The sequence below is a fragment of the Mytilus edulis genome, chromosome 8 (assembly GCF_963676685.1).
Source record: "Mytilus edulis chromosome 8, xbMytEdul2.2, whole genome shotgun sequence".
In the NCBI taxonomy this organism is placed as follows: Eukaryota; Metazoa; Mollusca; class Bivalvia; order Mytilida; family Mytilidae; genus Mytilus; species Mytilus edulis.
The window spans coordinates 30,156,263-30,182,963 of NC_092351.1; the positions used below are offsets into that span (position 1 = coordinate 30,156,263).

General features: G+C 31.8%; 1 protein-coding gene across 2 annotated transcripts; it reads right to left on the bottom strand.

Annotated features, from left to right (window-relative positions):
* Positions 1-1,261: 1,261 nt before the first annotated feature.
* Positions 1,262-20,915, bottom strand: LOC139485317 (uncharacterized). 2 transcript variants are annotated; one of them, XM_071269732.1, is made up of 2 exons: positions 20,885-20,915; positions 1,262-3,364 (listed from the first exon to the last, which is right to left on the bottom strand). In XM_071269732.1, the coding sequence occupies exon 2, from the start codon at positions 3,330-3,332 to the stop codon at positions 1,782-1,784; it is 1,551 nt and encodes a 516-aa protein (XP_071125833.1). In that variant the 5' UTR covers positions 3,333-3,364; positions 20,885-20,915; the 3' UTR covers positions 1,262-1,781. The 2 variants fall into 2 exon arrangements, with proteins under 2 accessions (XP_071125833.1, XP_071125834.1); XM_071269733.1 differs by having other exon boundaries at positions 20,881-20,915.
* Positions 20,916-26,701: the final 5,786 nt, after the last annotated feature.

Consider the following 26,701-nt stretch of genomic DNA (forward strand, 5'->3'; position numbering starts at 1 on the left):
TGAACCTTGCTAAGTTATTACCCTGGAGTGATAATCTAAGGAAACTTTTGCAGTTTTGGTTATTGTCTTTAACATCATTATAAATAAAGATAAGCTGTTAAGAGTACCAATGTTAAAAAAAGAAAGATCTACAATTAAGTCAAATGATCAAAATTGTCAATTTAATTCGCTGAAGGATTTTTTGCACTTAAAAGGCAATTTAACATAATTTGTTCATCATGTTGATGCAAGATTTAAAGAAAAAACTATAGGTGAGCGATTCAGGCTCTTGAGAGCTTTTTTTTTTTTTTTTTTTTTTTTCTTTATCTAAAACCTTATAGTCAAATCAATTAAAGGTTAACTTGGCCCGAGGGAACAGAAACTTCAGTTTCTTAATCCTTTCTAAATTTATAACTTGCAAAGGAAGTCCACTGTCAGTAGTATCGACGCATTGATGTTAAAAAAACACTCAATAGTTCCTATCATGGTTTTCTTGGTAAAGGGTTTTGCTCTAAAGGAAGCTATGAAATCGAGAGTTCCATCTGGTGAATATGAAATCATCCTCGCCGAATAGCTTAAGAACACAATCACGAGTTGGTTAAACGTTATGGAATGTCCGTGTCACAGACGCTATCGGATATGTTCCTTATTATATATATATAATGTCGTAACTACAAACGCTTTCCATTTTCATGAATATGACCTACCGAATTATACTATGTGTCCGGTTTGTAATAGCATGAGCACCACGATGGGTGCCACATGTGGTTTAGGATTTGCTTACCTTTCCGGAGCATCTGAGATAATCTCCAGGTTTTGTGGGAGTTCGTGTGGCTTGGTCTTACCTTTTCTATGTTGTTTCTTGTGTACAATTGTTTTTATGTTCGTCTTTTTTTCTTTTTTAACCATGTTGTTGTCAGTTTATTTTCGATCTATGAGTTTGACTATCACTATGGTAACTTTTGCCCCTCTTTTAATATGTTTCATTCATCCGAAGCGCTTTTTCGGATTATTTACGCTCACATCCGCAGTTTTAAAAGGCAAGGATGCAAAATGTATACAGTATAATATACCAACATTTGTAAGCAACTTTTGTTTTGAAATTTTGTCTTTTACTGTATTATTTGTATATTGGTCAAATCTGAATTCTTAAGCATTCTAATGTTTATTTTATCATCCATGTTATAATCATTGTTATACATTAGTTTTGATGTGTTTGAGCTTTAGCTTTTTTCCATTTGCTTATTGACTTTCTGTTTAGAATTTTCCACGGATTTCGATATTTTTTTTTATTTTAATTTTTCTATATTACGTTTGGATTTAAAATGCCTCAATTAACCATAATAGTTTAAAAGCAACTTTTTATCTTTTATGTGATGTCATATAATAAAAATTCATTCATACGTGTAGACAATTTGAACTGATATTGATATTGTTGATAGCATGACTGAACTAAGCTCTTTTATTATTTCTAGACAGTACGGGATGTTAACTTCACACTCAATCTCATGAAATAATTCCAATACGAATCACAGTTAAAATATATACAAATGTTTCCCTGCAATGTCATATTCAGAAGAACAAAAATAGCTTATACTATTAAATATTTCTAGTTCCTGTTATATCATTGCATTTTTTTTAAGCTTTTGAAATGTGTTACCTTTAGAAAAAATGGAAATTTATATACATGTTCTACTATAATTGTTGTCTTTTTACATAATATATTTATAGCTTTACAGGTTTGTAAATTTTTACACCCTTATATGATGAATATTTTAAAAGAAATCGTCATCAGACCGAACTTATTTGTAGAGCATAATTTCCACCTCCAAGTAAGGCACGAGTTGGTCTGAGTTGTTACAAGATTCTTTTCGCATTTCATATTGTCGACGAGTATTATCGTTCAATGTATTCAGATGTTTACAATTCGGTGAAAATCTGTAATGAACCTCCAAAGGATCTTGATGTTCCTTAATATTTGTAAGACCAAGATAACAAGAGTAACATAGAATGTCTTCTTTTGTTCCTAAATAATAGAAGCCTGCTTCGGCAAACTGCTCCAGATGTGTAACGTTATATTCCTTCAAATTTGATAAAAGTGTGAATGTAAAATACCTTACTAACGGATTATCAAATGAATCCCCTACTAATTGATCTCGAAATTCTTTTGAACGAATCTTTTCAGAAATTTCCTTTTTCTTTTCACGTAAGGCACAATGTTCAAAATAAAAACTGTGCTCCGATGCAGCAATGTTCCAGACTCGAAGACATGCGCCACATTCGTAGCATTGTATATAGTCAATATGGTTAACACTGAAACACCCGGCTTCTGCTATAAGTTCTCTTACCCTCTCGCTTTTAATTGGAAATTGTGCTAGTGAACGCAATCTAGATTCGTATGTTTTAAATTCTGGTGAGTGCAGCTTCCCGTCCATATATTTAGCTCTAGCGTCTATTAATGGTTTGAATGCTAGCTCGGCACGATCAGCAGAAAATAGTCCATTTCGGCGATACTGGTACCAATAGCGATATTGTTTGTCTTTTGTCGCCGCCTCAAAAATACCGTTGAAAATCGTTACTAAATCATCGTATAATTGACCGTTTTTAAACAAAGTAAAAAGGTTACACTTTGTAACTCCAGTCGCTCGAATAACTCGTATGGCATCATCGCTATTAAAACATCTAAATAAATCATCAAGACAAAGTCTCTCGTAAGAAGCACAGTTGTGTAACCTGTTCATATCCACTGTTAGGCATTTGTCATTTATAAATACACCCCAATGATGCATATAGGACATTGCCAATGCCTTTGTGTCATGCAATGCGCTATCTGGCAGAAGATGTGGCGTGTTCGATTTACGCACTGCGTTTATCTGAGTATATAAATTAATCATCAGTTTCACAATTCCTGTGATTGCTTGTTCATCAGATATAAAATATAACGATCGGATTAACTTTACTCCGTCATCATCCTCACACAAAAGGTACGGATCATTGCACTGAAGAAGAAATGGCATTTCTACTTCATTATCTAATAACAATGGAACTATAGTACAACGCGTTGGTTCATGCACGATTAGAGACATCGTACATGCAATTGTCCTTTTAAATGCATTGATACGAGATGATTGTTTTGAAAGTACTATCATAATCTTTTGGACTATTCTAATTTGAGCTTGTAATTTATCAGAATAACGATCTTCTAGCGTATAGTCGGTTGTAGAATATATATCGCTTATACCATTCCGTTTAAGACGACCAATAAATTTCCTTATCCTATCCACGTCTTCGGTTTCATCGCATACCAAAAATAAAACAGAAATATTACGTACATGCTGTGCCATTGCTGCCATTACTGCTTCAAACAATACCAGAGAAAATATGCCTAGAAATAAAAATAAATAAATTGTGATTTAAAGACAAAGGGAGTGGTTGAGTGGTTCACCATCATACAGACAAACATTTATATGTAATTGTTATCAATAAGAGATCAACACAATATTTGTGCAATGATTTCAAATTTGTATATTACAAAAGAACATTTCAAATATAATATAATTCACGTTTATATATGTTCACATAATACCCAAATCTAACGCACTTCAAAATATAATAGTGCTTGTAAATGCAAACATAATCATCATATGGATATTTTCAAAGGGTTTGTTGCACACAAGACCCATCTTTAAACGATTGACACATCCATTGCATTCCAGTACTCTAGTTCGTACGCTCCGTGTGAATGGAATGACACATACATATAGAAATAATAAAGTATATTTGGTTGAGGAATAGCTCACCTAAAACCTTTATCAGATTCGCTCCGTTTTAATTTACGTAACTACTTCAGGCTTTGATCTTTGAATTGACTCTTTCTCCATTTCTTCATGTTACGACTTTAAAAAGGGGCGAAAGATACCGAAGGGACATTCAAACTCGTAGATCGAAATTAAACTGACAACGCCATGGCTTAAAAAGGAAAAGACAAACAGACAAATAACAGAACACATGACACAACAAAGAAAATTAAGGATTGGACACACAAATCCCACCATAAACTGGGGTGATCTAAGGTGCTTCAAGAGGGAAAGCAGATCCTGCTCCACACGTGACACCCGTCGTGTTGCTCATGTTATTACGAACAAAGTAAATAGTCTAATCCGGTAGGTCACATTCGTTAAAGGGGACCGGGATTGTAGTTATGACATTAGAAACATATCGGATATCATCTGTGAAACAGATATTCCATAACAATCATCCATCTTGTGATGGTGGCCGTAAAATTTACGAAAGGATGATCTTAACGTCACTATTTGGAACTCTTGATTTAATAACTTCCTATAAAGCAGCAAGCCTCTATCAAGGAAATCATGATAGGAAATACAAGCCCAGGAAGGAATATCTTATCGATTGGGAGATAAATATACTCCGTATGCAGGCGCTGCTGGAATGTTGCTACGTGAAAATGGAAAGTTCAAAATTTAGATGCTGAAATCATCTCTTTTGTCGTAAAGTTTTGTATTCAAGCAACCCTCATTGCTGATTTTTAGATGTAACTCAAAATATTAGGCAGACTTAAATGTATTTGTTTTTTTTTCTTTATCTCTAGTTCGATGTGATAGTACGTTTAACATAACCACCAAATTTCGAATTATTCAGTGAGAGCACATCATCTATAAAGAGGAAAGTAAAGTTTAAGAATATTGCTAACTTCTTTTGTGTCTTCCTGCATAAAGTTAGCCTCATTTGAATAAAGGAACAAGTCGGCAAGACGAGGGGTATAATTGGTTTCCATGGGAATGCCGATATTTGGTTGAAAAACACGTCCTCCAAATGTAACAAATATGTTGTCAATCAAGAATCTTGATAGTGTCAGTTTCAGAGATTTTTGTTGTTTAAATCAGAGTGATTCTTAACAAAGTAGGATTCATTCCTTCTCAAGGCAAGATACTTGTATATACATTAATAAACATTCTTTTTTATGAAACTAAGCAATTCCAACTCTTTCAATTTGTCTTTTAATTTGGAACGAGTAATACTGGTCTTCAGTGTAGAAAAGTCAAACGTTTTAATACTATTGCAAGATGAAAAGGTCGTTGATTGCATGTACTATAAAAGATGAATGAAATTCTTTAGAATCCACATCTGATTCCCGCTACTTCTAGAATAGACAGTATCACAATAAGTTTGAAGCCTGGCTTGGGTTGTTGATAACATTGATGTTAATGATTTAAAAAGAGGTTTCGTTGAGCACTTGGAAGAACTAGCAATATATTGTTGTTTGTTAAGACATCTATGTAGTTTAGGTATCCAATACTCTCCTTTGTCTTTGGTTGCCGTTTCAAAGGAAAATAGAACATAGCTTTGCTTATACAGGATTCCCTCTTAGTAAGTGTCGTGGGGTATATGTTGGGAGTCAAAGTGAATTATCAATAAATACCTAATTCAATAATTATTCAGTCTATGTTATGAGCTTCACACACAAAAACAATGTTGTTTGGGCTTTGCTGTATATGCGGGCACAACAACATAATTGTGATGGAGGTAGGACTAGTGTTTTTCAACATTCTGGTCTTTAAAGAATGACGTAGCATGGGTATTGATAGACCCTTTCAGTTACGTATTTCAGTTTTGTATCAACGACCTCATAATACATTCGAAAAGAGTATATCAGTCTTCTTTCTCGCGTTTTGCCATTGCCTGACTTAACTTATAAGACGTCTTGGTATTGGTTCCTGTCAGTTCCAAATTATTGTTTACAAATGAAAGATATAAGTAATTGAATAAGCTTGAGCTTCACATTTTATACAAATTATTAGAATAACACAAATAATATTTAAGAAAAATGGAATGAGGTTCCTTAAATAGAAGTAATGATCGACTCTTTATAAGAACGTCCGTATAAGAACATACAAGTTGGAAGCAATAAATCAGTATACTGTAAGCCATATACCGAAGTTCCCCTATTGAATCCACAGGTTTTTCATTTGATTAAATTCTTCATTAATAGATGTACATTAAATTTCTTTTAATCAACAAAAAATATGAGTGACAACAAATACGAGATAGTGTACCGTTCAAAAATGTTGACACTATTTTGTAAAACCAGTCTCCTAAAGACTCTCGACATATCACACATAGGTGTGTTTTATATAAGAATCATCACAAACTTATGATCGTTTGTGCGGAAGCAAGATCGAGTGAGGTTGCGTCAGATTGAATTTTCGTAATTATGATATAAATGTTAAAAGGAACTGATATAGCTGTTCAAAGTAACACTGCATTCACGCATTCGACCATTAATAGATACCTTTTCCTTACATCGTTATAAGATGAAAATTAGAACAAAAGATGGTACCGACCACTACATCTGTAAAATCAGCTAAACGTTTTAGTTACGTTGTGTTGTAAAGGGAATATTAAGCATCTCAATGATCACAATTATTGTTTGTCAAACTGCTATGTAACCAGTGTAATTTTTCTGATAAAACGGTTGGTTCATTTTTTTTTGAAATTTTTGTATTTTTGTCAAAGGGTCAAAGTAAATACTTTATCAAAATTTTATGAAAATCAAACGAGCCAAATTAATCTTAGTGAAGGGGTTGGGTACCACCTTAATACATTCAACATACATACTGTATGGTAACTTATATCGGGAATAGTGAAAGCATTTAACGAATGAAATAAACTTGTATTAAGGTAACTTAAACGGTTTGCAATTTATACAAGTTACTGTAGTGCGTGATAATATTTTGTTAGGGAATTCGATGATTGCTATACAACGGTTCATTCCAGTGCACTTAACCAATCAAGATAAACTTGTTGCAGTGTTTTAGGAAATAGTTTTACGTTGTATCCATGTATTATTTATGAAGCATTCAATATGTCAAAAGGGGAATTTTCTGCATAAAGTCAGTAATAGGGCTCTTCACGATTAGTTCGGCCATATTGGATAGGGAGCAGATTTTTTAGAAAGAGGTGGAAATAGTATGAAAGTATGGAAAAATCCTATGTGTGTTTCTAAGCAACTGCTCTGTTTTAAAGCTGTTTTCCCGTATTTTTCACACCATTTTTATCTCCATTATGAAAATCTGCCCCCTATCCAATATGGCCGAACTAACCGTGAAGAGCCCTATTATGATATACTCTTGACGCACAAACTTTCCATTGCCTTAAATACGCAAACGAACATTACAAAAACTTTACCAATACAGAACGGCATGTTTCTGCAATTAGGCCTATAGCAAAACGTTTGGTTGACAAAGTTTTATACGTATTATGTTGTGAACCAGTCATTTTTATAGAATCTTACACAACTTGAGTGGGTAAAGTGAGTATAAGTTTGCCTTCAAACGTTTTTGCTTTGGTATATTGATTAAATCATAACATGCATGCATATGTTCATTGACTTAAATGACCTTCAAACTGGACACTTGAGACGAGTGCAAGTTATTATTTCATCATTGTAACTAAAGGAATGAAAGGTAAGAATTACCACTTCTTTTATTTTCACAAAATTAGAGTATTATTATTTTCGAGTACCTTTTTCCTGAAAAAAAAAGAAAGTTTACAAATCAGACGTTTTAATTCATCACTTAAGTAATTTTTCGAAGAAAATTGTCAAAAAATATTATACACACGTCTACGCCAGGTAAATCTAGGTAGTTATCCCTATAATGAATGCATTTACGGACTATGACATCCATGGGTAAGATAAAACGAAGGAACCTAAATTCAACGCTTTATCTGAAAGAATAATCAAACATCGCCCATTTCATATGAATACACGGGTTTGTTCATTAGCCTGCATTAAACAGTTTAGTTTAAACATATGTTATTGTTCCAAAAAGAGACAAATGGATTAGACACAAGTTTTCCAACTTAGGAACGTCTTCTCCAATATATACATAAATATACACATGAATGAACATTACATAAATCTGACTTTAACCAATTATTATTTTAGCATGAAGATATAAAAAATAAATTACATATAAATTTTTAGAATCGAATCAATGGATATTTAACACTTAATATAACCAATCGAATGCGCCTATTTCCAGAAGAAATAAATGCAAACACACCGAACTGTAAATTAAATATGTTAGTGTACATGACAAGTGACTTTAGTCATGTGTGTGTGAATTTGTTTAAATGTAAATTACACACTCATAGTTTATAGTTACGGATTAACGGAAAAACGGAATAAATCTACACGTAATTGTAAGTATCAATTTTGTTTTTTACTTAAATCCATTGAAACGTTTCAGAATACAAAAGTCAATCATAAAGATCATTCGATTATCGTTCCCAAAAGAGCATACATACATTGATCATGTTCTAGTAAGATCTGTTACAGAATAAGGTTGTCAAAGTTGAGAAAAACGCTTGGTACTTTTTATATACTTTTGTACAGATAGAAAAACACTATCATTTACTTCAGAACTCAAAGACTCATCACCAGAGAGCAATAACTTAATTGTAATATTGATAGCAAACACATTGATTTCATTCATCATTAAAAGTCTTTCTGATGAAAAAGTGTTACAATATAATAAATAATGTTTAGCATCTTCATTGATGAAGCCACATAAACAATTGGCATCTTGTAATAAGTTTGCATTAAACAAATCAGATTGAAGAGTGCTACAATGGTTTCGTAACCTTGCATGTAATACAGATAGGAAGCGGTCTCCAGAGCAAAAATGCCTTGGAGGTTTTTTATTCTTATAGTATAACATGTGCAATTTGCTTTTAAATGATGAAAATGTAGGACTCTGTCTAATAATAATATCTAAAGTGTTCCACAATGTTATGGATGCTGGGAAATAAGAATGTTGATAAACCGACAAACGATTCACTGGAATAGTGATATTGTGTCTGTTTCGTAAATTGTAATTACAAATATCAGACACAAATTCTGGAACCAAGTCATGTAAATAATCTGGAGACTGATTGTTAATAATTTTATAATTTTTTTTATAAAGTTTGTTCATTAGCCTGCATTGTACAGTGATGATATTCTTACTATTCATAATGACGTATTTGTTGCTGATCACATAGATTATGTCTCAGACATTAGTTATATATGCCGTTAGTTTCTCGTTTAAATTGTTTTATAGTTTTCATTTATGAAGCTAATAATATGAAATGAATTTTGCTCTTTGTTAAAGGCCGCATATGCATGGTATTCCAAAGATGTTAACATATATGTCACATAGTCTATGGTTGGGAGTAACACATTGGCAAGTATACCATATATTCGTATCAATATTAAAAGACACATTTCATGGACTTCTTAAGAAATAGTTGAAATAAGCAAATCTTGTACCCTCCTCCCCCTTCTACATAATTACATCAGTGTGTATTAAAAATATCTTTCTTATATAATTAATGTTTGTCCTTTATCAAAGTTACGTAGTGGAACATTGAAAATAAATATTAAAGTTCGTACTAATAATAACCCTAAAAAAAGTCGTTGATGTGAATGGTGTAATAAGAAGGACGAAATTAAGATACCAGAGGGACAGTCAAACTCATAGATTGAAAAAAAACTGACAACGCCATGGCTAAAAATGAAAATAAAAACAAACAATAATAGTACAGAAGACAAAACATAGAAAAACTAAAGACTAAACAACACAAACCCCATCATTGTAAAATGTGTGATATTGCAAACGAATACCACTTTGTTCATGTTTGGCAAGTTTATAGATCTGTACGAACATACTGTTTATCAAAGTATTATCGTTTTTGTTTTAATAATCAATAACTATTGAATATACAACATGCTTCTAGAAAGTACTATCAAATTATGCAATTATGTAAAATCTGTACGGAATACTCAATCTAGTATAGTCTCATAACTTTATATAACTTTGTATTACAATATTGGTCTCTATTGTCTATTAATGTTTTATATTTTGTGAAATATGCTGTAAATGTCTATGCTTTTGCATATTGATTAAATTATAACATGCATGCATATGTTCATTCACCAAAAAAAGATAGCAAACTGTTCATTTTTACATTTAGATGAATACACGGAGTTCTGGGCTATATAGCTATAAGACTCTGCTATAAACAAAAAATATCAAAACATAAAGTATGCAACATGGAAAACGAGAACAAAACTTTATCAATTTTGTGCATCTGACGCGTTTATCTTGATTTAATTCCATTAGGTGTGCTCATAGCCGAGTTTGTGAAAGCCAATTATATATTAGAACCAAAACAGTTGGAGGAGTTTATGATCAAAATGGAACCTAAATATCATAGCAAAGTCCATCTAATGTCAAATTTTCCTGATGAATTTGAAACTTTAAAGTATTAATTATTTCTAAATTTATAATTTGACAATCATAGACAGGTGTTTTTAAAAATCATCTCAGGTACTGACTACTAAACTGATGATACTCGGGGACCGATAGTCCAACAAAAGAAATTTCAACACATTGATTTAAAATCAAAACAATGCTTTATAAATTTCTTAAGCCAGAAGTGCTTCTCTGGATTTAACTGAAATAATTGATATTATTTCGCTATTAATGATATTTTCATTTTATAACTTTTTTAGTGATTTTTTAATTGTTCTAATTTAACTAAATATTATTCGTCTTGAAGTTATAAACCATGACATATTTGACGTGTATTCAATAACAAACATCAAACATAACGGTCAGTTGTTTAATGCAAATAAAAAGAAGATATTCAAACCCATAAAACACCATGATGAAAACACAGAAACAAAAATTAAACAAAACAACAAAATAGAGCTTTTTAAATATATTTCTCATTTATAACTGGTTTAACTAGTAACTCTATATCAACCACCAGTAATCAATCTACGCTTATAAGTTAAACTTGATATTACTCGAAAGTAAAGTTATTCAGAATATCAAGTACATCTGCTACAACAATATGTGATGACACATCGAAAGCACTTCAATTTGTTTAAAGTTTAAAGATCTGTATTAACATAAAATGTAAAATAACATACTGTTCACAAGTCCCACAGATCAGCAATTGAAAAAAAAATACATATATAGTCAATATTTAAATATATTTTGGGAGCAAGCCAAGACTTACACAGATGATAAAAATAGAACGTTTAAATAACTATTATAAATTGATTCGCGTTGGTAGTCGCATTCATAGCACTTAGTTAAAAAAAATCAGTTTTTTGAATAGCGTTTTTAATTCAAATTGTATACTGATGTTCATTTTTTTCACTTGAAGTAAAGAGTTCCAACTCGCATTGTACACTATAGTTAAATAAGCCAAACAAACTAAAAGAACTTTTGATCTTACTTTTTGTTTGAGAATGTTGTGTTTTTAAAAGATTAAGACTTTGTTCAAATTATTCATAGTTTTTAGAAGATTACCAGAAAGGTAAAGACACATGGATACTGTTGACAACCATGAATTTCCTTTGAAGTTCTTTTGATAATATTAGAAAATGTTTATATCAGATGATATTGACATTGCAAAAGGAGAATGTGTCAAAGACAGCAACGCGATTAAAGAGCGGAAAACAGCCCTACATCACCAATGAGACTTCAATACTGGAAACATCGGATATCTTTAGCATGCCACTAAATAAAAATAAGTACTACATGTAGTTCAGTAAAAAAAAACCATCATACTAAACAAATTAATGAACTCAAATGAAAACAAACATATCAGGCTAACACAGGCTTGAGATTGCTGGTTTTGGACAGGCGCGAAAATGCGGCAGGATTTAGCTGTTTCGTGAGATCTCAAGTTTCCCCCTACACCTCTAGCCAACGTAGAATAAACAAAAGCACACCAATACACACAGTGAAATTCTTTTTAACAGAAGTCCGACTCCGATGTCTGGATAAGTAACAGAAAAAACAAGCAAAATGACAGTTATACATAAATTAAGAAAGGATTTCTAGCAGGCACTTTCATCCTGTTCAGTGTTAGCCAAGGTTCCGCGTTGAAGTACTTAACTTGTATACTATTGATATATGTGACTTGGATCGATAGTTGTCTCATTAGAACTCATACCGCATCTTTTGTTTTCTATAGCTTCACATTATGAATTAACATGTGTCCAAACCTTTACGAGAATCGGTGATTAAACACACTTGGTTTACTTAAAACCTTTATCTTTTAGGGAAAAAAAAAGCAATGCCCAGCTGCTGTTGTGGATGACAGCTCCTAAAAGTTTTAGCTTTATAAACAAAACATTAACAGGCGGATACGTTCGATGTAATTTCAGCAGATAGAATCAACAGGTGTTAAAGTAATACAAAAATGACGTTGTGTTTCCTTCTGCCAAACCATAGCACCAAGCTATCTAAGAAATACAAAAATATATACTACAGTAGAAGGAGCTAATGGGACATTTTATCTTTAAGGATAGGGACATTGACAATACAAAATGAAAAGCCGTCCTGTTTACATAGTTAGTTTTTTGAATGGATATTACTATTTGAAATTCTAATATCAAATTGTAAAAAAAATGTTACTATTTCAAATTTATGATTAAATATGAATGACTTCAGGCGGATACAATTTATCTTTATACCGGATAAGTAATTGAGCACATGTATAATATAAATGTAGGCAATGGTACTCAAAAGTGCGTTAGTCACGCTAAAGTGTGATGCTCCACGCTAATCTACAATGCTGTCTCACGCTAAATTACGACGGTCTACGCTAATCTACAATGCTGTCTCACGCTAAATTACGACGGTCTACGCTAATCTACGATGCTGTCTCACGCTAAAGCTCGATGGTTGTTTGTTAGCTCTAGTTCGATTGTATGTCACGTTAGGTGCAATGGTTGTTTGTTACCTGAACGATGGGATATCACACTAATGTTCGATGGACCAATAGGGTAGGGTCAAAGGACTGACAATGTCAGAGTGATTGGATGTTAAAGAATAGTCTTCTAAAGCTAGTATGATAAGGTACAATATACATGTATGTGATGGATTTTATAATTTACCAGAGGGATTAAGTGATTGGTTCTACGTTAGAAGTCAAACCACGTAATAATTGCTTAAATTTAGATGTCACAAAAAACTTTATTTCCTCTAAATGATTTTTTACAATTTGCACGTATCTAATATTTGAATAATTTGTGTAGCATGTCGTTCACACAGTCTATCAATAATCCGAACACCTCCCCTTACAGTTGAATTGTAAATTACAAATAAAAGTACGAATTCCTTCATAGTCGGATTATAAGTAACATATTTGTACAAGCTATAAGTTAAATGCGAGAGAAAGGCAATGTTTTCCGAGCTTTCTTCTACTTCTTCGCGAGTACAAAAACATGTTATATTTTCCTATTTTTTTAGCCGACAATTCATAATTTCCGCTTAAAAACATATACATGTACCTTTACTTTACCGACAGTACCTTTTTTTCTAATAAAAACGACAATATTTTAACGGGGACCGCAAAGTAAACTGCAACGTAAACAACTATTTAAATGCATCCGTCACTCCCGATAAAATCAGGTTACAGAATACTTATGAGTATACCATTTTGTATCTGCATAGGTAAATGGTCGACTGCAGGACACACGCCCTTCTTCGCATTAAGTATACCACTATATTGAAGGAGTTCTTATACGGCAGTAATAATGCACATGTATCATGTATATTTTTAATTTCAAAAATGACAATTAATTCTTTTGAAAATTTACAGGAGATATCTGTCTTCCACAATTGTTACATGTCTAGTAAATTGAAGTTTATTCAAGTAGTTCAGGAAAAAGACTACGCATTTACATATCCCTGGCTTTTAAATATCCGTATAATAGTTCAATATAAAGAAACTTTTTAAATTTTAATTTGGATCCGAATTGTGAGGTCAATACTGAATATTTTTTGAAACCAGGCCAAGACTTACATACATTATAAAAATATCAACGTTTTCTTAACACAAATTGTTTCCGCTTCGGTGTTCTCATTTAATATTCTTTAAACAGGTCGATAACTCTTGATTTCCTGACGTCAGAATATATTTGCATAGTAATTTCCCAAACACAAGGCCAATATGGCCTTGACAAACTGCAAATATGTGTATTGTCAAATATATAATATAATCTTCGATTTGCATGCTCAGATTAAAAAAGTATTGTTTGCTAGCTTCACTATTTGACTTTCTTTTTCGCCTTGTAAAAGTAGTTGAACAGTTCTTTTCCATTGTTATGTATTGCACCAATTGTGCAATTATTTCACGGACTGAAACAGTAAAATTTCAGACGAAGTGACCACTGTCTAGTATGAATTTTGTTTGAGCTTTTTTAAACCTGTATATTGTCATTCCAAAAACATTTCTGCCTAAAAAACCACATTTTTTGTGGTGTTGCTTACTAGCTTTCTCGATTTCTCGATTTGTCGATTTTACATTTAAGTGGAAGTAAAACGCGAAATGGCCACATCTGGCCACCATTAAAGAGACATTCAAACTCATGTGTTGAAGTCTATGAATTATCTACAGACACTTTGTACAACAACGGAAATAGAAAGAAATAGAGACCATGACACAAAGAAGAGAAATGGTCTGTTTTATAAATTTGACATAATGTTATGAAATCCTCATCCTTCCTGTTGTATTATAGACTCTCGACATATCTTATTGAGATGGCAGCAATAACGATCGTATAAAACTATATATCTAACGAAGTCATGATCCTTTTGTGCAAAATCAAGATTAAGCAAGGGTTCATCAGATTGAATTTTTACCAAAAAGAACTCTTACATGGTTATGACATTAAAAATGACTCGCACAATACTTATATATGCCGTCCGTTCTTTTTTGAACTTTTTTTGTCATTTCTTGGCGTTTATATCTGAAAATGAAATATGAATATTTCTTATTGTTGAAGGCCGTTTCGTAATTCAAAGTTGTTAACTTTCACGTCAGTTTGTCACTGGTTGAGGGATGTCACATGGCAATTATACCCCATCTTCGTATTTTAGATAAGAAACAGACATATTGTAAGGCCATTCTAACAAAAAAATTGAAATCAACAAATCTTGCAACCCATCTGACATAATTTCATCAATAAAGAAGAAAACAAAAGATCACAACTAGTTCATTTCAACTTAAAGATGAGTTGCATTTAATATTGCCATAAGACAGCGGCAATACGACAAAAATTACCAAAACAAAAGTGGGCAACATAAAAATGATAACAGTACTTTGTCAATTTCATGCATTCGAAGCCCCTTTCTTGATTTGACTAAAAAGGACATAAAATAGTATAGCCAGGCCCATCTAGGATCAACCTTTCCTGGGGAATTATTAGTTATTTTTAAAAATTTGTAATCAGACAATTTTAGTTAGTTTTTATAAAACATATCAGTACTGATCTGTACAACTGATGATAACCCCGAAAACTGATAGTCCACCGACAGTAATATTGACTCAGTACTGTACAAATAAAAGATAAAAAAACAATACTTTAGAAATGTCTTCAGTCGAAATTGATTTTCTAGACTCGAATAAGTATATAGATTTTAATATTTATCATATTTTTATTACAGAGTTTTTGTACTAATAACACTTTTTGATTGTTTTGTATTTTTATTAAATATATTCATCTAGGAGTTGATTGACTTTCTTAATGCAATGAAAATAGAAAGTCGATACGATGGATAATCAAATCAATAGAAACAGAAATCACTATCAAAACAGAAACAAAACATGAAACAAAACGACAAAATATGTTCTTAAAGATACAAATTTATCAATATATTTCTCACTTTTAAACGGTTTAAGTGGCAACTCTATAGCAAAGAACATTGCTCTCACGTCAAATATAACGTAAGAACGTTGCATTATTCATGATACTAAAGAAATATACTTGATAAGTTGTCTTTACAATGTTTTATTCCATATTGAATGCACTTTGATTCATTTCAAAGTTTTCAAAGGTACATTTTGAATCTGCATAACACGAAAATGTAAAATTACCTACCTGTCATTCAGTCTCACAGATCAAAAATTGGAACTATTTGATATCTAGCAAACATGTAACAAATTTTGAAAGCAAGCCAAGATTAACATATATGATACAAATATAAAAATCATACTAATTTGATTCGCTTTGGTAGTTTCATTCATAGTTCTTTGTTAAAACATAAGTTATTTAAATTGTGAATTCAGTTTTAAATGTATACAATTGTACATCTGTTACATTAGGTAAAGATTGAAAAGTCGTAATGTACATACCCTTTAAGAAAACGAGTCAAACATGATGTAAGTTCTTTTAAACATACTTTTTGTTTTAGAATGTTGTGTTAATAGAAGATAAATAAGTGTCTTTGTTCTTTTTATTCATACATTTTAGAAGATAAACTGCGAAGGTTTAGGCATATAAACATTGTTAGGAAAATGGACTTAACTCATAATTTCTTTTGTTTTTGTTTTGTTGCGTTTTTATTTTAACAATATTATGTAATGTTAAATGTTTCGTTTAAAATTAAATCGAGAATAAAAAAGGGGAATGTGTCAAAGAGTCAACAACCAGATGTCCGAATACGACACAGAAGAAACTAAGCAAAAGTACACTGATACGTCGATTAACAAAGAACTAGCAATCCAGTTTTTTTGAACTAGTTTGAGCTGAGGGTTGTAGAATACATGTGTTTATTTCCGATGCAAAGATCTTATGAGTGAATCTTATTAACTTTACAAAATGCCATCGTTAAATGGCCTGGCAGCTTTATCAATCCCTCCTGCACAAGTCTGTTGTAAAGTTTCAAATGAATAAATCAACCTGGCTGATATTATACAGTTTACATTTAACAAAAACTTTGTATACACTTTTTTCTCTCAATTTACAAATTACTCTTGTATTTACTGTCAGTGTGGTCAATTAATTCACAGCCTTCAAATGAGTGTATATAGATTATAACTGAAAAATAGTGCGATGTCGTATGAAGGAATATCACGCATTTAATTATTCATTCTATTTAAAAATAAAAGTACCTGCTCATTTATCTTTATTTGTTGTTGACGACTACGCCAAACCAAAGTTAAGCATAAAGCAAATAAACAAAAAGCAGACGGTTAAATTTAAATAAGCTAAACCATGTTGTGAAGTAGGAGGCCAAGGATTTTAAACCATTTAGATGAACCTACGCTTATATGTATTATATGAAAACTTCAAAACAGATGTGTTACTATATCAGTCTACAGAAATAATGGACAACAACTGTCATATTCCTTTCATGGTAGTAACATTTTTTGGCAAATGGCTGCTTGACGTAAATAAACCCACGTATGATACGTTTTGGTTAGTAATCAGATGTCAGAGAGCGTGAGGACATAAGTTCAATATTGATTCAGTGTCAAAGGCTTACAGATTGTGTCATTGTTTTTATCATTAAGGATGTCCTACTGATTTTAATGTCTTTGTATTTGTAATCATTTCTCTTGTAAGAAAATTATTATTCTATATTTATTTCCATTATAATCTTATTATTTTTTTTTTTGCAATAATGTCAAAGAAATTGTGTTATAGTTAATCTCGCACGCTTATATGGTCATACAACCGATATTTAAAAAAATTGATATATATATAAAAAAAATATTGGAGGTCCTTGCTTTAAAATTCACAAACGAATGAATGAAGGAAAATTTTCCAAATAAGCATGCATTTATAAAGTAAAAAATATTGGGTTTTAAATTGTCTACAGTTGCGTGTGTACTACACTATAAATGTTTCATAAGTTTACGACACATTTTATAATAAAGACATCCTCACCCAACATAATGGATGGAATACTTAACAAATATTCTTATGGTTTTGTCTAAAATGCTGTTTACATTATATTTTAACATAATTTCGAAAACGAGAAGACCCATTCGTAAAACTTAATTTGTTGAAAATTATCCTTCTATTTTTTGACTCAAATGAATACAATTATTATGTTGCAGTCACAAGGCAAGGATATGGATTTTTATTTTGATGAAAAATGAAAAAGTTATGATATATTAGGTTTTATTAAAAAAAACAAACAATACAATCTCATGATCGGGAGGAGTATATCAAGATATTTTGGAGTCAATCACACCAATGAGGTATTTCATATCAATACTGAAATGATGTCAGTACTTTTTTCTATGCCGTCTTCCCAATGGAAATATCTACCATGCAGTACATTCATCAGTCAAAAAGGGACATATTACCTGGCAGAAATGAATACTTTCATTGATAACATGATTCTGGTTGAACTAGAATAATTTATATCTAGTAGATGGTATTATATATCAGATATAAGTCACCAACGAAAATAAAAATAACTAGTTAACAGTCGATTTATGCATTTAATATTTTTTGCAACTATTGTAGTAGTAAAACAATTATCAAAATTTGATAGCCTATACATAAAGATGTATTTGTATAGATATAACTGGTTCACTGATATTCGTATTGGTTAAAGTTTATTTTGAAGAAGAAATATCTAGAAGATCATCAAAGAGCTGACCACAAGAAATAGGACGATAATGTGTTGCAAGTACTACTTGCTAAGAAGAGAGATAAGAACTTATATGTGCAGAACAATACAAACCTTTAAACCAGCCAACACATCTATTTAGCTTGAAAAGAGGGGCTAACGATACATGAGGGTATGGTGGCCAGATACGACCATTTCTTCTTTTTGCGTTCTTGCGTTTTCTACTTTCACGCGAAATCGAGAAATTAGTATATCCGGAAATCGGAAAATTTGTCAAGCAAAAACGCGACATCTAGAAATCCATTTCCTGTTTTTTTTGTGTTTTGCCTTCGCGATTTCGCATTGTTGCTTTCTTTTTTCGATTTTTCGAATTTACGTTAAAGTGCAAGGAGAACGCGAAATGGCCACATCTGGCCATCATTTAAGGGACATTCAAACTCGTGTGTTGAAGTCTATGAGATATCTACAGACACTTTGCACAACAACGGAAATAGAAAGAAATATAGACCATATCACAAATTAGAGAAATGGTCTGTTTAATAAATTTTCGCATTCGATCATAAATTAGCGAAATCAAATTAACTACAAAAACAAGCAGACTTTTCTAATAGTATAATATTATTCCTTATCAAACTTTATTACTACCAGGCAAAAAAAATATTGTGCATTTAAACCTGTCAGTTTTGTATACAACTTATGTAAAATTGCCGGTTTTGAGTTACAAGAGCCTTCAGTTTAAAAAAAACCCCACATAATCATCGTTTTAACAGATCCTATTCCTGCTTGTACCTAAGAAAATAAATTTGATATGTCCTCTTGAAAAGGGAAAAAAAGTTGTGTGCATTGGAGGATCGATGGCATTTTAATACTATCATCTAGTAATAATGTACCAATACAATATAGTTGTTTAGTCAAAATTAGATGCATTGTACATTCGGTTGCCTTTATAAATGCAGGGGAATGTGATGATGTTCTTGAAAGAACTATCATAATTTTTTTCAACATTTCGAATAAGACATTGAAATTCTATAAAATAACTTTCTTCTATTTTCAAGTCGGTTGTAGAAAATATACCGCTTACACCGTTCTATTGAAGACGATCAATAAATGACTATGTCCAATCCACGTCTTCTGTTTTAGAGCATACCAAAACTATAAACAGAACTATTTCGACATTCCATTCCAATGCCATTACTGCTCCAATCAATACTAGAGGAAATGTGCCTTAAAGTGAAATTACAGTGTAATGTAAAGTAAAAGCGGAGGGAGCAAATAGTATTTTTATATACAGCTGTAAAAAAATATAAAGGTATTATAGCAATACAATCTGTCTGCGCATGAATTTCCAAATTAATATATCAACAACGAACATTTCCAATATAACTCACGTTTATATAGGTTCATCTTATATTGAAATTTACGTATTCTAATTCAATTGAGTCTTGTTTATGCATATAAATAAAATATCAATAGCTTTGTTGCACACAAGGTCCACCTTTTATTTCGCTTTTGACCTTAGATCCTTTTTTGAAATATAAATTTTTACATCTTGGATTTGAAATGTTTCGGTTTCCGTTTCGGTTTCGATGTAATGACATGAATATAACATAAGCGTATCGGACGAACGAAATTGGAATAAAACTGTAAAAAAAACGACACAAATTTATGCGTCCGACGCACTTTTCTTCCTCTAGACTCTAAGAGCCGAATCTGTGAAAGCCTAGAATATAAAGATACCGAAAAATATGGGGAACTACATGTCTAAAAAGTACCTAAAAATATAATTACAAAGTCCATCTAAGGTAAAATTTTCCTGCTGTAATTGAAACTTTAGTTTATTAAAAATTTCTGAATTTATAATCAGACAATGTTTAACTTTTGTTTTCGCTGATCTCGGTACTGAGCTGATGACACCCTCGTGGACTTTGATAGCTGAACAGATTTCACTTTTGATGATATTTTGATTTAAGAGTTTTTCTACTTATTTCATGTATTTTATAATACTTTTTGATTGTTTTCTGTTTAACAAAAATGAACATTAAACGTCGTGGAGTTACATGATACATTTGACGTTTATTCAATAAAAACCACAAATGTCTATTTCTTATTTCAAATGGAAAACAAATACAAAGGATATTCAAACCCCCAAAAAATGGACAACAGGATGGTAACAGCCAGAAATATATTTAACAAAACAACAAAATACGGACATTAAAAATACAGATTTGTCAATTAATTCCTCACATATAACTTGGTAACTCTATATCAAACAACACTGCTTACACTTTATGTATAACTTAAACCAAACTCGAAAGTTGAATTATTCGGGATATAATTATATATGTATGTATATACATTAATTGAATTTGTTATGACACATTGAAAACACTTCAATTTGTTTCAAATTTTAGGGTTAAATTTTAGATCTGTATTATAAGAAAACGCTTACCTACCTACCTAGTCAGTCACACAGATCAGCGGTTTGAACTAATCGATAGCTAGCCAATGTTAAATACTAGCATATTTTTGAAAGCAAGCCAAGACTTACATAAATGGTGAAAATAGAAAATCTAAAATAAGACTAAATTGAGTGGTAGTTTCATGTCAATGTTCTTTGTTTGTAAATTATTTGAATAGAGTATTCAATTCTAAATGTATGCAATTATATACTTCATTTCAAGTGAAGAGTTCAAAGTCGTTATCTGAAGACCCTTTAACATTATTTAACGAAGCAGAACAAAATTTAAATACTTTGAACACACATGTATCTTAAATGTGTTTGTTGAGATTATTTATATTTTTAGTAAAATTAATATACGGTATACATGTGCATTTGATTTTGTGGAAAACAATGGTCTTAACTTAATTTTTATTGGATGTCTTGTGTTAATGGGGCTTCTTTCAAATCTATTAATCATTGTGAAATGATCCAATTTAATGATATTACCAATAAGGCTTCTCTTATACAGTTCACATTAAGGAACATACTATTTGTTTTCAAATATACTTCTTTTACATTATAATACTTACTGCCAGTATGAATAGTTTATTCAAAGCCTTTGAGGTGGTATGGGTGTCTGAATTAAAAATGATAGAATTTGTTTGAAGTTTGTTAAAACGTAGTTTCAATTGATACATGTTCAATAATATAATAAAATATTTTGAGCTTAAATGGTCCGGGACACCCTATATCTTTTCGACCAATTTGATTCACTCTCTATAAAGATTAGAATAACAACAAATACGGCACTTCTAACAGAAACTTCGAATAGGCCCGAGCCACCCTAATTTCAATTGTTAGAAAAGTTTGAAAACTTTTCCCCCTTAAATTCCTTCGATTTAAAGGATACGTACATTAAATGAAACGTAATGCATGGTACGTAATATGTCCGTCTTAACTAATGTTTTGTTTTTGTTTTGAATAAATCGAGTGATATGACATGCGTATAGACCGATTTACTTCTATTTTGCAAGTACAATAACTTTATAAATTATACAGAAGTTTTTGTATTGTATCAGAGTTATTTGTCTTTATAAAGTGCGATTGATGTCTCCCTAAGACAAAATACTTTACCTACGTTGGTCAAAACAGAACCATCTCCTTTAATTTGTCTTTAAGTTTAAAAGGAGTAATACTTGTGAAAATCTAAAAACGTCAAATGATTAAATTCTATTGCAAATGACAGAGTTTCAAAATAATGCACTCTAAAAGATCTTTTGATTATTGAAGTACCAACATTAAGTGGCAAATAGTAGATTAAACATAACAATGCTAAATCACACATTAACCTATGGAACGCCGGAACTGTCTTATAGTGTTAATATTTAATGTGTTTTGTCGCTTTGCCTGTACGTCTTGTCATTTCTTCTTTATGTTATGTGCAGATACCTTTATTTCCTGACACGGCATCTCTGTGTTATGTCAAATTAGTGATTTGTTTGCTCAAACAATTGTATGATATGTTATTGCTAAACTTTGTTGTGTAAAATATGCATTACATTATGCTGTAACTACTATATTTTCTGTGAATACTTCGAAACTTTATGATCAACCACCTTTACATTCTCTCATATTTTATCTATGTTGTGTCTATTCTTCTTTTACGTAAGTCAGTAAATAGTTGCGTCCTGTCTCAAGTGTTATTGTTATGTCATATGTTCTAAAGGTTTTGTTTTGATACACCTTTGTTCTATGTAAATCTCATCATATTATAGTCTTTTGGCGTTATGTTGAGTTTATACATATGTATCTCCAGTGAAAAACACAATACATCATGGTATAATTCATATGCGTTTTGCCGTACAGTTGATACTCTCTGTGAGCATTCATTACGTCATGTGCAAATGCCTTTTAAATTATGTGCAAACAACTTATACGTTTTGTGCAAACCTCGTTTACCTTATGTGCAAACATCGTTCCCCCTATGTGCAAACATCGTTACCCTATGTGCAAACATAGTTTACCTTATGTGCAAACACCTATTGCGCTACGTGCAAATACCTAATAAGTTATGTCATTATGTGCAAACACTATTACGTTATGTGCGAATACCGCTTACATTATGTGCAAACACCATGTAAGTTATGTGCAAATGCCTATTACATTATGTCCAAACATCTATTACGTTAAGTGCAAACACCTATTACGTTATGTGCAAACACCTATTACGTTATGTGCAAACACCTATTACGTTCTGTTAAACGCTTTTTTTTTGACACAGATTAAAACAGAACGCATCATGGTTTTTTTTTCTGTACAAACTTTTTTTTTCGCCTGTGGCGAAATACAATTTTTTTTTTAGCGACAAACCGAAAACAATTTTTTCCTTTCAATTTTAGCATTACATATAGTGGCAGCTGAGGGTGAAACAAACATTTTTTTTCTCAGGGTCCAAAACAAATTATCTTTTTCACCAAAAACTGGAAACAAACTTTTTTTTCCAAAAAAAAACATAGCCCCCCCCCCCGAAAATCAAATGGTTGCTGCCTTAGTCAATGTGGTGTTAACATTACTTGATGTGTATGTGACTTAACGTAATGTAGTTTTTACATTACATGATGTGGTTTTGTTATTTCGTAATGATGATTTGTCTATTCTTTATATGGTTTTAACACTACGTAATGATGTTTTAAAATTTGGCGATTTTACATTACTTGATGTGTTTGTTTCATTATTTGATGTGGTCTTTTCATTCATTGATGTGGTCCTGTCATTCTTTGATGTGGTTATCCCATTACTTGGTGAGGTAAAACCACGTGACCAATTCGGAAAAACCTGTTCTATTTTTAGATATATTTCCATGTTGTATGTGCCTTGAATGATCTAATTAGTGTTCAAATTAAAGTTCGGGTCACTGTTTGAGTTTTAAAACTTTGAGTTAGTTTTCGAATTCAAGTCATGCTTAGAATTAAAGTTCTAGTCAGCATTGATTTTCGAGTTGGACTTCGAGTTGGACTCACATTTAAGGGCATACGATTTGATAAACATTTCCATATATACTCTTTTTTACCTGATTGAATCAAATATTTAATAAAACATATACCTTCATATGCTATTTTTTTTAGTAAAATGAGGTCGAAATTTTGGTATATTTACTCAAAATTCAGATTTGTGGCCGTACTGTCCCTTTCGGAAGAAAGACAACGTTTTTGTTTTAAAAGATAAACACAATTTTTGTTGTTGTTAAATAATTTGTAATTTCTATATTATATAAGTATCATAAAAAAAATTTATACATTTTTTATTCAGAAATAACTCGTATTTATCAAATGTTCATGAATGTAGACAAAATATTTTTTTGCTGCATATTTATCAAATCTAAAATAAATGCAGTATTAACGTTTTCATGAAAATTGGCACACATAATCTTCTCCAGTAAACAAACCAAATGGCATTTTAAAAAAGAGGGGTCCATGAACTTTAAGTTAAATACGTTTGAATGATAAAAATCAGTCGAAAACTGAATCTTTTCCCGATAGGTCATAGTTTGACGTCGCGAAAATAACCATTTACGTTAGCAACGTCATTACCTCCCCTGTAACTGTATCGTATGCCCTTTAAAAAAGTTGAATCTCTTCTTGAGGTAGACTTTGAGTAAGATTCGAATTTAAGTCTCATTTAGATTAATAAAGATTTCGAGTTGAAATTCGAGCTATTTTATATGTCTTTTTGAGTTCGTAATTAAATTTTCTATCGCGGAACATGTAATAAATCATATATAGGCATCTGTACAGCCTTCAACACTCCGTATAGTCAACTACAAGAGGCCACCATGCACTATGTGAAAACAAAATCAAACGAAAAAACTAACGGTCTATTTTACAAAAAAACATATATGACACATATGTATACAACGACAACAATTGAACTTCATGCTCCTGACTTGGGGCAGGTACATAAAGAAAGGGCACGTGGCGGAGTTTAACATGTATGTGAGCGAACATCGGACTGTAACAGTAGTGTAACAGCACAACACGAGAAAAAAAATGTAAACTAGACAAAATGATGCCCCCGCACTCCACTCATTTAACCGCTTTTACCCCAAAAAGGACAAAGTTCAATTTTTCTCCCAAAAGCGGAAAAATAATAAAAAGAAAAACCCTGACCACATGCACACCTTCAATACATGTACAAACAGCTAGCAGAGTGATAAATTCCTAGCATTCAAACTGTAGGAGGAGTTATCTGGAAACGCCCTACTTATGCAAGGAAATTTCCCAAAAATGACAAAGTTCCACTTTCTCCCAAAAGAGCACATATTAATAAAAATTAAACTCTGACCACATGCAGCACACCTTCAATATATGTACAAACAGACAGTAAAGAGAAAACTGCCTAGGATTCAAACTGTTGGAGGAGTTATGCGGAATAACTATATACCCATAATGGGACGGAAAGACGGACGGACGGACAGGGGTTAAACACTATGCCCCCAACTTTCAATTGCGGTAAAGTTGCGGTGGCTTAAAACAGTTTCAATTGGTTGACTCAAAAGATCGGTACGACTGGGTAATTTAAATCCATCGGGGTAATCTCGGGTTCCCCAGAAAGGTAAGGAGATTCTGCTCAACGTGTGGCATCCGTCGTGTTATTCGCGAAATTACAAACGGAGTGATTTGGTTTTATTTGGAAGTTCACATTCGAGTAAAGGATGAAGGTATTATGGTTACGACAATTGGAACATGTTTGTCGTCACATGTGAAACAGATATTCCAAAAAAATTATTTTGCAATTAGTGCGAGATAGATCAGAAAATTCAATTGATTAAAAGTAAAAGATTGATATTCGTATATATGTTCAAATGATCATTCACGCTAACAAAAATCGGAGAACTCTTATTTTATAGTATTGATGCTTTGTCGCTTAGTCCGAGCCCCCATCCTCCGATTTTCCTGTGACTTAAGTGTAAGTTGATTTGAAGTGTTTCATTTGTTAAGAGAAAAGTTTAAGTCTTTTAATTTGTGTCGAGTCTGCGACATCAATGTATCGACAGTGAGACACAACAACGTCATCGAAAGTGGTGTCATTTCGGGACCTTTTATAGCTTACTATGGGGTATGGGTTTTGCTCATTGTTGAAAACCATTCAGTTTTGTTTTAGTTAAATAAAACCGAATTAAACTGTTGTGACATGGTAAATTTATTACCTCCATGAAGTGTTTTAAAACTTGTATAGGCGTTGTTCCTCAATATTAAGAAAAAGCATCTGCAAAAAAACATTTAAAAAAAAAAAGTTTTTACCGATGAATGTACAGCCGATCAACATTACGCTTTTACACTGAAAGCAGCAATATCAGGCAAGACACAGCATTTCGTTGACTATTTTAATAAATACTGCTTCTATTTGAGAACTTCGGATCAAATAACGGGACCCAGTGGTTTGGGGATATCCCAATTATGTCCGAAATACTGTAAAATTTGTAGGATTTTATTATTTTATTATTGTCTGCCGTTCCCCTTTTTCATACCAAATAACTCTGAACAACCACTCGAACTTTAATTTGAATTTTAACTTTGGCCATACCCATCCAGAGCACATTAGACAAACGACATATTGAAATCTGTTAAAGAAAAAGAGTGATGTCCCTTGTTGCTAAGGCTCGTTGAGATAGCACTCCGTTAAAAAGTTTAATTATTAATGAAATAGAGGTAAGATGGATCCACAACTTGAAGCAATATGTAAGCGTATGAATGCTGATCGTATGAAACGCCTCCTGAGTGTTCTACAAAACGAAGAAAGTAAATCTGACGGAGATGAAATGAATGAACAT